Source organism: Anabrus simplex, chromosome 2, assembly GCF_040414725.1.
Source record: "Anabrus simplex isolate iqAnaSimp1 chromosome 2, ASM4041472v1, whole genome shotgun sequence".
NCBI lineage: Eukaryota > Metazoa > Arthropoda > Insecta > Orthoptera > Tettigoniidae > Anabrus > Anabrus simplex.
Window position 1 is genome coordinate 322,134,709 of NC_090266.1, and position 14,717 is coordinate 322,149,425.

A 14,717-nucleotide genomic window follows, 5' to 3' on the forward strand; every position below is an offset into this window, starting at 1 on the left:
GCTGTGTCCAACTCGGATGTAAGATTTTGTGCAAACTTAAGTGAACTGAAGTGCAGACAGTTGAAGTCAGTAAACGAAGTGCGCTCTATCGAAACTGAGGTGAAGTGTGACGACGTGCAGGACGACAACAAACTGGACAGGAAGTGGTCCAAAGTAATACTCATGGGTTTTTTTTTTGCTTTACGTCGCAGTGACACAGATAGGTCTTATGACGACAATGGGACGGGAAGGGGCTAGGATTGAAATAATAACATTAAGTTATTTATTAGACCACCTAATCAATACAAAATCGTACATCATAAAAAACAATCTGTTGAAACATAGCACATTGAGTAAAATCGAAATTGATGAATGGTTAAAATTACTTAATTTCGTTTTAGACAACAACTATTTTACCTTCAATAAGAAAATTTACAAACAAGAAGGTCTAGCGATGGGAGACCCGTTGTCTGGAATACTAGCCGATATATACTTAGATAATCTCGAACATAGTAAGATTATTAATAACATCAACGGACTCTGTCTTTGGCATCGCTATGTTGATGATACCATAGCTATCATTGATAAACAAATCAACAACAGCAATAACATACTATCATTCCTCAACAACTTAGATAATAATATTAAATTCACTAAAGAAGATGAGTTCAATAACTCTTTGAACTTCTTAGATATCAAAATCACACGAGCATTGAACAAATTCGACTTCCAAATATACAGAAAACCCACCTTTTCTCCAACAACCATAAAAAATGATTCTTTACATCCCAACTCACATAAAAAAGCCACTTATCACAGTTTAATATATAGAGCATTAAAGATCCCTATGTCCTCTACTAATTTAAAGAAAGAATTACTATTCATCAAGGAAATAGCTAAATTCAATGGATTTAACACGAGTATGATTGATAAAATCATCAATAAAACCAAACTGAAACTAGCTACCAATTTAACCCCATTAAAACCCGTCAAACCAAAATACGCTAAATTCACGTTCACTAACCATAGCATTTACCCGATAACCAATTCATTAATGAAGCACGAAATAAAAATAGCCTACACAACAAAAAACACTAATCGTAATTTATTCTTCAATCACAACTCTATCAACATCACAGACAATAGTTACTCTGGATCAGGAATATACAGATTGAAATGCTCTACATGTAATTTTTCTTATGTTGGCCAAACTGGCCGCAGCTTCTCTACCAGATATGCCGAGCATTACAATGCCCAAAGACACAACAAATTCTCCGCAATGGCCAACCATATGAGGGACACCGGGCATAAATTCACCACAATAGAACAAGACCTCCATATCCTAAAAAGAGTCGATAAAAGCAAACTCATGACAGAATATGAAAACTTATTTATTTTCCTCGACCAACATTTTAATAAAGATAAAAATCTAAATGACACTATTGATAAAAAAAGCCCCTTGTATGAACAGATTCTTATTTTATTACGAGAATCAACTTCCCTCACCAACAAATTCTTAAAAATCTTCAACCTCACATCAATTAGAGTTCCCACCTCCCCTACAGCTAATATACCCCCCTCCCTTCCCCCCGCCGCTAGTATCTCTAATTCAAATACAACCAATAAACCCATAGCCACACCCACCAGAACATCGCTCCCTCCAATAGCCTTACACCGTTACAACACGCGCAGTAATACACTCTCTTCCTTCCCTCCCACCAATAGCAGCCCCCCTCCAATAGTTACGTCAACGCAAACAGATCCCCCTCCAGCACAAAACTTCAGTTATAACACACGTAGCAAAAAGTCTACGGTTGCAAATTCTTCTAACTCATAATATTACAAGCTATCTTTGTCACCGTCAAATGGTAAGTGCATGCTATTCTACTTCAATATTTTTCAAATATCTTTTCACACAATTATCTCTACGTTTCTTGCTTCCATTTACAGATTCCACTTTTATATGCTTTTTCAACTAGAATATCTACAAACTCACAATTTACAACATTTGAACATCACTTCAAATTTTGAGATGGTCCATAGTGATCCTATTTGAAACTGTTCTTCAACTTCTATTCACCATATGCATCTGACTTTCGTCTTTTATCTTCAAGATCATGATGAACTTTGGATCTCTCGACTAACTTTGACTTTTATTCTCTCCTCTTTACTTTGATTATATAAGATTTTTCGCCATCGTCTAATTATAACCGCCATGACTATCAACTTTACTTTTATGTAATCTTACTACTTGTATAACAATCTGTTGTTTTATCCATTGTACTTATTTTAGCAGCCTTCTAATGTTAATTTTGTTAATACTTCCACTATTGTATCTCATCACATTGTATTTTCAAACCATCATTGTTATTTTTAATGTTATTTTACTTCAAATCTCTTCAAGATTTTTAAAATTCATTTCATTACTACATGTTATTTAGACGCTTATTTTTAATTTAAGGTTAAGACTATGGCTGATGATGCCTTCAGAGAAGGCGAAACATGTCACCACTATTAGCTAACAAATTTATGTAAATCATCCAAGACGATTTTGTATTGATTAGGTGGTCTAATAAATAACTTAATGTTATTATTTCAATCTAATATCATCAATACGGACCAAAAATGATATTTATTACATGTAAAGGGGCTAGGAGTCGGAAGGAAACGGCCAGGACCTTAATTAAGGTACAGGTCCAGCATTTGCCTGGTGTGAAAATGGGAAACCACGGAAAACCATCTTCAGGGCTGCCGACAGTGGGGTTCAAACCTACTATCTCCCGGATGCAAGCTCACAGCTGCACGACCCTAACCGCAAGGCCAACTCACCCGGTAATGCTCGTGGTTGAGGAATGTGGAATTTGAGGCCCAGTGGAGGAAATGAGTGCCCGGTGTAAAAGTACAAAGGCCGTACAGACACGAAGGAAGCCTACTAGTACTCATGGCGGCTCCGGCGCCGTAACGTTGGAAACCCGTAGGAACGACGGGGTCACTTCCTGTGGAACATGTCAGACCCATTTCGAGACCGGATAACGTCTAAGGAGGGAGTGGTATACCCAATTGCTGTACTACGTGGACAGAAGGTGGAAGTACGATGCAGCCCCCAGCCATGTTCAACCTACGAGGAAGTTGTGGGAGTATTTGACGGGCGCTGTGGTGTCCACCATCCCAGAGCCATCTACCGAGTCCAGCTGCAGGAGAGGACTCATCATATTACACGTTATGAGTCTCATCATGCCGATAGGACACAGCGGGTAGTCAATGCCGAGACCAAGCGACCAAAAGATGTGATCATGGACAAGCTACCCCGAGGTGGTGATGATCGGTGGGAAGCGGGATTATGAGGAAGCTCTGACGATGTCTCAGGAGATGGAAGCAGCGATGGCAACAGCACGGCTGGAGGGACCCCCACTAGGAGGCGGAATACCCATGGAGGGTGAACCAGTGACCAACGTACAAGAATGCCACCTGACCAGGACACTTGTTCCAGCACAAAGATGCGTGCTGGTATGAAGATCGAGTTGAGCACCCTGGAAGAAATGGAAATTTAGCAGGGCCAAGTCTGGGACAAGCAAACCAGTCCGTGCATCATCTCGGAGGAAAGTGAAGGCGCTCGGGCCCTGGAAATAGACGAATTTATACCAGCCACAAATTAAGAATGTGTCAGTTTTAACCATATCTTCATGTGCCATCATGACAATGTCCAACAGCATTTCAGCATGTTTTTAACAAGCACTACGGGAACATTTTATTTATGTTGGTCAATGTGGAAACATCATCTAGCAGTTCTGCGTCAAATGGTGGTTAATATAATATAGTTTGTGGAATGTTCCACAATTCAACACATTGTAAAATAAATTAAATTTACTGGGCGAAGACCGGTTTCGACTTCCTTGGAGTCATCGTCTGTTCTTGTTGAATATCAAATCAAGGGGAATCAGATAATCATTATTAGGGTTGCCTACACACAACTTGACTGGTTGACATAAGACATAATAAAAAATTATACAAAAAATGGCGATTGCCTAAAAACACATCATTGGGTCGCAAAACATACACCTTGAATTGTAACATACACATAGTATGCGATACTTGGAGCTTAAAAGGTTCTTAGTTCCGGTTTAAACTGTCGTGTGTTCATGGAACATGGAATAGATTGTTGGTCTTGTTTCAATCTATTAGAAACAAATGCACTAGTTGAAAATATACACAGTGACATGAAAATTTATACACTGATATGAAACACATGGCACTTTACTGTTTTGGATTTGGGTTGAAACATACTGTCGTATGTTGTGAGATGGACAGAAGGCAATGGTATGACAATACACGGGGTTAAAAGTCAGGTTGAGAGTTTCACAAATAGGAAAAGTCCTCTCAGTTTTGATGATAATGATGATGCTTGTTGTTTAAAGGGGCCTAACATCTAGGTCATTGGACCCTAAAGGTACGAAATGAGATGAAATGGAATGACAAATTAAAAGTACAAAATCCTCCCCTGACCAGAATTCAAAACGTGAGGATGAAGAATGAATGGATGGATATGAATTAAAAACAATCAGTGGATCCGACACGCAGTGCCTCGCATTCACAAAAACTGACGTAAAACAGTAGTATTACTGACAAGGAACTGCTTCTAAAGCACAATACTGAATCGATGATGCTTGCAGTCTAAAGGGGTCCAAAATCCAAGTCTTTGGCCCCTCATAATGGTACTTATCGCTAGGAAAATAGAACCAAGGTATTTGTCATGGTGCGGTACTAATCAAAAGTAGCGTACACTCGCAGTATTCCACACATTATGGTAGTACTCATAGGTAATGAAATTCGCAAATATAATACAGACCTACGGTGTTTCGCACATTGCGGCACCATTTACAGGTAACGCAAACCTGTAGTGTTCATCACGTAATTGTACTAACTACAGGGACTCGTACTACCCGTGGTGGTGTTCCTCATATACTTTTTTTTTTTCTAGGGGCTTTACGTCGCACCGACACAGATAGGTCTTATGGCGACGATGGGATGGGAAAGGCCTAGGAGTTGGAAGGAAGCGGCCGTGGCCTTAATTAAGGTACAGCCCCAGCATTTGCCTGGTGTGAAAATGGGAAACCACGGAAAACCATTTTCAGGGCTGCCGATAGTGGGATTCGAACCTACTATCTCCCGGATGCAAGCTCACAGCCGCGCGCCTCTACGCGCACGGCCAACTCGCCCGGTCCTCATATACTGGGTACTAATCATAGGCAAGCCAGAACCATGGTGTCACACAGAGTGGTACTAATCACAGGTACTGAAATAGCCGACAGTGCACTCTAAGTGGGGGGCTGACCGCACGGTACTCCTACGTGCTACAAATCACAAACCTATTTAGTACCTAACATAGTGGTACTACACACAAGTAAAAGCAACCCATGGTTCTCCCCGCGTTGTGGTACTAATCACAAGTAGTTTCATGGTTCTAATACAATCATCCCTTGGTCGCCCTTTTTTAGTCACCTCTTACAACAAGCAGGGGATACCATGGGTGTATCCTTCGTCTGCATCCTCCACCCACAGGGAGTTGTGAGTTTGGTCCGCGAGAGGTATTTTATTTCCCTCAAGTCCGCCGGTAAGATGGTTAGGACCCCCGATCTGCCACCTGAGACACGCCACATGGGAGTATCACCTCTCCCCCTGCTACGCCAGCATAGTGGCTTCTCTGTTTTAATTACTACGTTGATGGCATGAATGTTCATTTTGGGGATCATTGTAAGTACCTAGGTGTTAATACTGTATAAGGAAGGATCTTCATTGGGGTAATCACATAAATATGATTGTAAATAAAGGGTACAGATCTCTGCACATGGTTATGAGGGTATTTATTTATTTATTGATGTCTTTATTTGTGGCGAAGTTAGGGCTCTTGGCCCTCTGTTACACCTAACCACATTATGCGGCTTAATACTGAATACAAACTTAACATTCAAGCTTAACACACCGTATATAATATAATAATAATAATATAATAATAATAATAATATAATAATAATATAACTTAATAGAGACTAAAACTAAAATATTACATCCTAAGTCTAAAATTAGAATAATAAATTCAATAACTACTCTAGGTGGAATTCATATAATATAACAGTAATTTATGTAAACTTTTGGGAACTATTTACTCCAGACATTCACTCACACATTCACACGTAACTACATGATATAGCCTACGTATTCAAGAGGAAATCTTTAGACTGTCTTTTGAAGGTAATTAATGAGGAACAATTTCTAATTTCAGGGGGTAAAGCATTCCATATTCTAGCGCCTGACACAAGGAAAGAATTACTGAAAGCAGATGTATGATGTGGAGGTATTGCAATTGTTGACCCAGATCGCGTGTCAAGGTCATGAAAGGAAGATAGAAAACGGAAATTACTGGAGAGATATTCAGGTATATTTTCAGTCAAGAGTCGATAGATAACAGTTGATACATTGTGATTTCTCTGCTGCTCTACTTTTAACCAAGAAAGTTGTGCATAAAAAGGGGATACATGCGAGGCAAAATTCAATGAAAAAATAAATCTAATGCAGGAGTTTAAAGCTCTCTGCAATTTCCTATTTTGTTCACTGGTGGCATCCAGCAACACAACATCACAATAGTTAAAAATTGGAAGTATCAATGTTTGAACCAGTTTTATTTTAAGTTGAGAGGTAATACGGTCTGGTGAAACTTAAGGGGATGAAGTGATGAATGAACTTTCCTGCATAAGTTAGTGACATGCTCATCCCAGTTTAAAGTTTCGTTTATAGTGACTCCAAGACTTTTTACTGATTTACAGAATGGGATAGCAACGCCATTTAGTTGAATGACGGGAATTTGTAGACTGTGTAAATGGGCAATCAGTTTTCTCTGCCCTAGTATGACAGCTTGTGTTTTCGTTGAGTTGGTGGAGAGAGAATTCTCAGCTGCATAACAGCTGATCTGCTGTAAGTTTCGGTTCATATTTTCAATAGCTGCATTTATGTCATTCACTTTTGTGTGGCAGTAAATTTGAAGGTCGTCGGCATAAAGATGGTAGCTGCAGTTTTTCAACTTAGAAGAGATGTCATTCAAATATAAAATAAATAACAGGGGGCCGAGTACAGAACCTTGTGGCACACCATTAACTTTGTACTTCCACTCCGTTCTCTTATCATTCATGACAACGCACTGTCGTCGGTTATGGAGGTAGGAAGCGAACAATTTGAGAGCAGCGTGGCTAAGATGGGTCTGTAGAAAGAATGTAAAGGAGAGGGCATGAAAGTCTCTGGTAAGACCCCAACTAGAGCATGGTTCCAGTGTTTGGGACCCTCACCAGGATTACTTGATTCAAGAACTGGAAAAATCCAAAGAAAAGCAGCTCGATTTGTTCTGGGTGACTTCTGACAAAAGAGTAGCGTTACAAAAATGTTGCAAAGTTTGGGCTGGGAAGACTTGGGAGAAGGAAGACGAGCTGCTCAACTAAGTGGTATGTTGTGAATCTCATTTTTTGGTCTGTATTGAGCTTCAATGTAATACTGAAGTCTAATTTTTATTTGAAAATTGTCCACCTTTTCAGTACAATATATTTTCTTTCCACCTTAGAACCTCTACATTATTGTTGATTCTATTAATGGGACATGTTTTGCCCTTATTTTTTGAACTTTCTTAATATAGCATTTTAAAGAATTCTATATGATTAATATAAACAGGATCGTGAAAATATTTTACTGGTTTTGAATTAAGAAACATGGCTGATGATGCCCAAAAATCAAGGGCGAAACATGTCCCATCAATAGAATCAACAATAATGTAGAGGTTCTAAAGTGGAAAGAAAATATATTGTATTGAAAAGGTGGACAATTTTCAAATAAAACATACATTTTAATATTAAGTGGTATGTTCTGAGCTTTCTGTAGAGAGATGGCATGGGATGACATCAGTAGACGAATAAGTTTGAGTGGTGTCTTTAAAAGTAGGAAAGATCACAATATGAAGATAAAGTTGGAATTCAAGAGGACAAATTGGGGCAAATATTCGTTTATAGGAAGGGGAGTTAGAGATTGGAATAACTTACCAAGGGAGATGTTCAATAAATTTCAAATTTCTTTGCAATCATTTAAGAAAAGGCTAGGAAAACAATAGATAGGGAATCTGCCACCTGGGCGACTGCCCTAAATGCAGATCAGTAGTGACTGATTGAACAATCCAAGCTGTGCTCTTGCTAGTTAACAGGTTCACTCTTGTCTCTGATATCTGGGGTGAATTTGTGGAAAATTGTCTTCATTGTTACTGCCCAAGCGAAAATACAGGATGTTTCAAAAAAATATACGTATTTCGAATTCATATATTTATTGAACTGTAAGACATACGAATATGAAACTTTACACACATATTTACGAATCTCTTAATTTCAGATTACAGATGTTCAATCTGTCCTCCATCAGCGACACAAACAATATCACATCGATACTCAAATTCCTCCCATACACGATCAAGCATGTCTGTCACTGATGTTATGGAAGTACGGATCCGGTTCTTCAACTCTTCCAGGTTCTGTGGGAGTGGTGGCACGTAAACGCTGTCTTTAACAAAAACCCACAGGATGAAGTCACGCGGTGTCAAATCCAGTGACCGTGGAGCCCAGCTGAGACATGCTAAATCGCCAGCTCCTTGACGACCAATCCAACGGTTCGATAGAGTTTCATTCAGATATTCACGCCCTTGGCGACTCCAGTGAGTCTTGGAAACAACCAGTTTTGTAACATAGCGAGGTACTGCTGACTGTTAACCATGTTTCCATCAAAGAAGAATGGACCGTAAACAGATGATCGGGATATTGCACAAAACACATTGACTTTGGGCAAATCTTGTACATGTTCAATGACTACATGTGGGTTCTGTAGGCCCGAAATTCGAACATTGTGTTTGTTCATCTGACCACTAACATGGAAAGTCGCTTCATCACTGAACACGATGCGTTGTGTGAAAGTGTTATCATTGTCAATAGCATCAAGAATCTTGTTACAAAATGCCACACGTTTGCGTCTGTCATCAGGACGCAGAGCTTGTAACAGCTGTAACTTGTATGGCTTCATAACCAACCGACGTCTCAAAACACGTAAATTTTTGTTGTAGGCAGTTCTAACTCCTGACTGGCACGATGAGTTGGTTTTGAAGGACTACGTTGGAAAGCAGTTTCAATTTGTGCAACATTTTCTTCAGGAACACGAGGGCGGCCAGGACTCTTTCCTTTACATACACATCCTGTATCTACAAACTGTCGATACCATCTGCGACTGTTCCACCCATTCGGAGGATCAACTTGGTACCTCAACCTGAAACATCTTTGCACTGTAATCACGGAATTGCACTTCGCAAACTCGAGAACACAAAATGATTTCTGCTGCAGGGTAGCCATTTTAAACATATGACAGTTACCAAGCAAAACAGAAGACAACTGACATTTAGCGGCTATTAATATAAACTAGACTACGTATTAGTTTCTCCAACAGCCGAGCTGAGGTGCAGCGATTGATAGTTTAGACAAAATAATACTTTGTTATACGTAGGCCTACATTCTTTTTTAAACACTCTGTATAACAGCAAAACCAGGTGCAGATCTACCCAATTTATGACAAACAAGCCCAACAAATATGGACTCAAATTGTGGATTGCTGCAGGTGTGGCCACAAATTCGATCTGCAATGTCTTTCCATACCTTGGTAAAGTCGATGTGTGTCCGGATAAGCAGCCACTGGGAGAGTATGTTGTGCTTCACTTCATGGAGCAGTTTCTAAACCGAGGGAGAAACATGTTGACAGACAGATTCTTCACATCCCTCCTACTTGCTGAGAAGCTCTAAAGGCCTGTTTACACATGGACAGTAATTTAGTAGTAACTAAATTTTAAACTTAATTTTAAGTGACTTGCAGCATGTGAACGGCAACTTTAGTGGTAAGTAAATGATTAAGTAACAATTTAGTCAAGTGGAATAGAATCCCATCTATTTTTCCTTTCAAGCAGACCTCCCACAAGCCACGCACGCATCCATCAGAGTAGTGGGTGAAGCACCGTACTTGCTACTTACCACGTGTGAACAGGCACAATTTAGTAAAGTTCATAAGTTGTGGGTGAAATTACGGAGCTGATCATCCTTGTGAGTAAATTTTTCTTTTGATCGTTCGTTCTAATTGCTGAGAACAATGGCTATATGGACATAAGATACATACATGCATACATCATTATAGACCATTATGCATTTCAGCGATCAGTCTGCAAGCCTCTGTAATGCACTAAAATTCATTAGTGAATATGTTCATCACGAGTAGCTTTGGAATACTAAAATGCACTGTACATGATAGTATCTCTCTTTTGTATCAAAGGTTCAACTTTATGTGGTAACTCATTAAATGATACTTCTGACTTTCGCAAGGTTAACAAATAAATTATGTTATTCGCTTTACGTTCCAGCAACTGCTTTTACGGTTTCCGGAAAACCTAAGTGCCAGAATTTTGTCCCGCAGGACATTTTTTACGTGCCGACACGAGGCTGACGTATCTGAGCACCTTCAAATACCACCGGACTGAGCCAATTTGGGGTCAGAAGGCCAGCGCTCTACTCTCTGAGCTGCTCAACCCGGCTATTAACAAATATTCCCGTCGATCCTCCTCGGCAAATTATTTAAAAAGAATTGTACTTATTCCGACATTATTCCTTCTGATTATTCGTTTTCACTCCAAAGTTCGGTCACCTAATCCTTAATTTCCTCTAAAATGTCATCTAACACGCAACGAATAATGTCACAAACAAGTTTTACTCGCTGTTGATGGCCGATCATCTTATCTCTGATCTAATTAACGACGCAAGAACAACTGAATCAACTGACTTGAGTGGACATTTGTCACTGTACTAAATGCTGTCATACGTTTAAACTAGCCAACGTGAGTTAAGTAGTGACTTACCACTTACTACTGTACTAAACACTGTCTACATGTAAACCGGCCATAAGACATAAAAACTTCATTAGTGGGAACAATCAAACCCATTCGTAGTGAAATCCCTACTGAGGTGAAGAAGCGCAAATCTGAATTATACTCTACAAAACACCTTGCAGCAGACTGGGAACAAACAGTGCACCTTGACAGTGTACCAAGGGAAGAAAAACAAGAACATCCTTCTTCTTAACACACAACACGCTCAAGTAACAATGAGCACAGAACGAAAGAAGCCAACAACTGTACATTTCTACAATGGCATGAACACGGGGTAGATGTGGCCGCCGAAACTTCTCGTAAATATACCACCAAGGTTGCATGTAGGAGGTGGCCAATACATGCCTTTTACAATATCCTAGACCTAACAGCTATCAATGAATGCTTAAGACATTTCCAAGAATATAACATGTAGGAATATAAAGCAGTAGTAGTTCATCATGCACCTGGCAAGTGAACTAACAACACGGAACGAGCAAGGACAACAATAACAAGGAGAAGATTGTAGGAGCATGTCCATCTAAAAAAGCTGAAGAAGTACCAAGTTGGTCTGAGTAAAGGCAACCAGTCAACCGATGCCTGCAGCAAGTGCCTCAAAGCAGAGTGCGGAAAATGTGCACGAAAAGTAGAAGTTGTGTGTGAAAAATGTGTTTATGTTGTTTTTAATTTTCTTCAAGTACTTCTGAAAATGTATAATTGTTGTAATGTGGATGATTGACTAACAAAAGGTGTTCAATTGGTTAATTTTGTGAAAAATCTTTAGAGAAACAAAAACATGATGCAGTTACTTCCGATTATTCATGCATCCATCAGTAATTTAAAAGGTCCATACACGAATGTCAGGTCTTTGTGTGTAAAATAAATGTGTGAAACACAGTAGAAGAAAATACAACCTGTATCGAGTTATAAACTGAATATTTCCAAGCATTTCTTAAGATAGGTCAAAATGACTAATACTGTTCTAGGAATGCAAGATTCTCAGCCGTTCTAGTGTTGACTAAACTAGTTTCGTAGCTATCACTCTGCTTCTACTCCACAAAATAATATGCAAGCAGACTCCCCCCCTCTTATCTAACAGATTCTCCCCAGTTGCTCTGAACCATTCATGATATCCCGACCAGAACTGCAGCTAACATAATCCTCAAAATACCAAATCACCCTCTACAATAATTCTTTTGTTATTAGTACAACTCGAACATGAAATTTGTTACCCAATGATCTCCGGGACACCATCTCTGCACTAGTAAATTATTTATAAAGAAATATTGGCAGCGGTGCTTGGCCAGAAATTTATCAAATATGGTATCAAGCTTTTCTCTAGTTATCTGTAGCAAAATAACAGGATTTAATGATATAACAGTTCTACATTCATGCTAATCAAATCACTCTTCAGACTAGAATTATGACAGCTTCAAAGCACACCAAAGTCGTGCTGAGAGGACTGTCGTCAAAACAAATTAGGCCTGTAAACTTTCACAATGCTAGACTACCAAAGCCACATGAAGAGAAGGCCATACATTTCCACCCCATACCACAGCTGAGCTACCAGTACATGTTAATATCATTTTTAAACTTAATAAACTACTTCATGGTAACAAAACAACTCCCTTGTTTTCATTGCGTTATGACTTCAGTAAATATATATTATCCTACTTATAATTAAAATTCAGAAAAGTTAGCTACAATGAACAATAAAAGAATCAGTATACAGTACGGTACCAGTAGAAGGGGAAAACATTGATTCTAAACACCACTGTCAGCCTGATCAAGTTTCCAAGCACAGGGAGCTGAGACACTTAAAATCATTTTTTGCTGGAGCAAGTTGCTATATTCATATCTAGCCTAGTGCAATGTAAGATTCCATGGAAAAATTTGTTGAAAATTACCTTAGGATTTTTTTTTTTTTTTAATTTGCTGTACGTCGCACTGAGACCGAGAGGTCTTATGGCAGCGATGGGATAGGAAAAGGCTACAGCAACAGCATTTGCCTGGTGTGAAAATGGGAAACCAAAGAAAACCATCTTCAAGGATGCCAATAGTAGAGTTCGAACCCACTATCTCCCGGATGAAAGCTCACAGCTGCGCGCCCCTAACCGCACAGCCAACGTGCCCAGTTTTAGGAATATTAAGTTCAGTCAAGAAGTAAAGTATGAAACCTGTGACACTGAACTTCTGGTTATAAATATGGAGCAAAACTGATGCTTGACATAGGCAACCAGAAAAATATAAAGAAACCAAATAAATGGGTCATGGGAAATGGAATTATTATGTAAATAATCAATCCTCCTCAAATTCTGCTACATGAGTTAGTTGTTAGGCGGGTTGTAATTCTGGTGTTAAATTTCCCTTCCTCATCTGGATCAACTTTCAATCACCAAGTCTGATAAATAATACAGACAGAAATCTAACCACAAAAGAATGGTATGTTATTTCGGACTTTCTACCCACAAATATGTTAGCACCAAGATGCGGTTAGATATTCCGTAACACATACACGCACATATATGCAGCAAAACACGATCTGACACTCCAGTTAAAATATGCACCTGGAAGAGCTATGTATTTCCTGACTGCACAGTGACATTGGTCCAACTTATTCACTTCCCATCACGAAGAAATGCACAATTCTATGCCTAAATATCCTGTTATCTCTCCAGTACAATTGTTATCACAGAAACAGTATTATTCTCAACTTGTATCAAACCATAACATCATGATTTTTGATTACCACTGAGGCACACTCGATCAATTCCACACACATACACCTTGATAACTTTAGCGATAGGAAATTGTTATTTAGAAACATAAAAACAAAAAGGGTCAAGATCACCGTAGCCTTTCATCATTTTTTTTTTTTTTTTTTTTGTAAATTTAACTCTTCTAAATAACCTAAACACTACTACTCTTTTTAAGGTGAGAACGTATAAATTCTACAATACATACCATGCTTATCTTTTTTCGAAACATCATGCGTTCTCAAAAGAGATGATAACCTTCTCACGTCACCACTAAACACACATTCATGTAAAGGCAAACTGTCTGGTTCAGATGCCATTTTACTAATTCAAAGCACACGGTAATTTTTTTTTTTTTGCTTGTTTCAAAATTGAAAGACATGCCATACAACAATATGTATCGAACTTCGGTGTCCAGAAATGAATGTGGCGCACTCTATTAACAATTTATTACCCCGGCTGCCAACCAATTGAGAAATATTCACTAACATCAAGGAATATCAATTTTCTTCTTCTTCTTCTTCTTCTTCTTCTTCTAAATACTGATGGGGGGATGGTTTGGTTTTTTTTGGACTATTACCCAGTCACTATATTTAGGGATTATCGCCCCGTTTTTTGGTGATAAAAACTGATAGTCCACGCGTTATAGAATTTTATTCACTCGTGTACTTGTAATGTTCATGTCAGTACAAATCGTTATCTAGAGGTATGTTCAAAGTCGATGCTCAGTGATTAGAGGATGGGGGTTCAAAGAATGTAGGAGTGTAAGACCTGTGATAGATACTAAAAGAAAGTCAGTTGTTTACAACGTTAATTTAGTATGATCAAGAAACTGGTTTAAGAGTGAAATTATGATGGGTGATGGTTCAAATAATAAACAATGAACACTTGTTGGTAAAGGTATCTTCAATTTTATTAATTGCTTAAATAAAATACGTTGAGAAGATGAATATTGAGGGCATTGAAAGAGCAAGTGGTTACTATCGCCGTTTGGATGTCCACAAATA

The 14,717-nt window shown here is 38.8% G+C and overlaps 1 protein-coding gene across 3 annotated transcripts in view; it reads right to left on the reverse strand.

The window, feature by feature from the left end:
* The window catches only part of LOC136862802 (ankyrin repeat domain-containing protein 13C), a 448,136-nt gene extending 433,956 nt beyond the window's left edge, over positions 1-14,180 (reverse strand). For all 3 annotated transcript variants that reach the window (XM_067139060.2, XM_067139059.2, XM_067139062.2), the window contains exon 1: positions 13,919-14,180. In XM_067139060.2, coding sequence (XP_066995161.1) covers positions 13,919-14,030 — 112 coding nt within the window. In that variant the 5' untranslated portion in view covers positions 14,031-14,180. The remainder of the gene's footprint in view (positions 1-13,918) is intronic.
* Between the last annotated feature and the right edge of the window lie 537 nt (positions 14,181-14,717).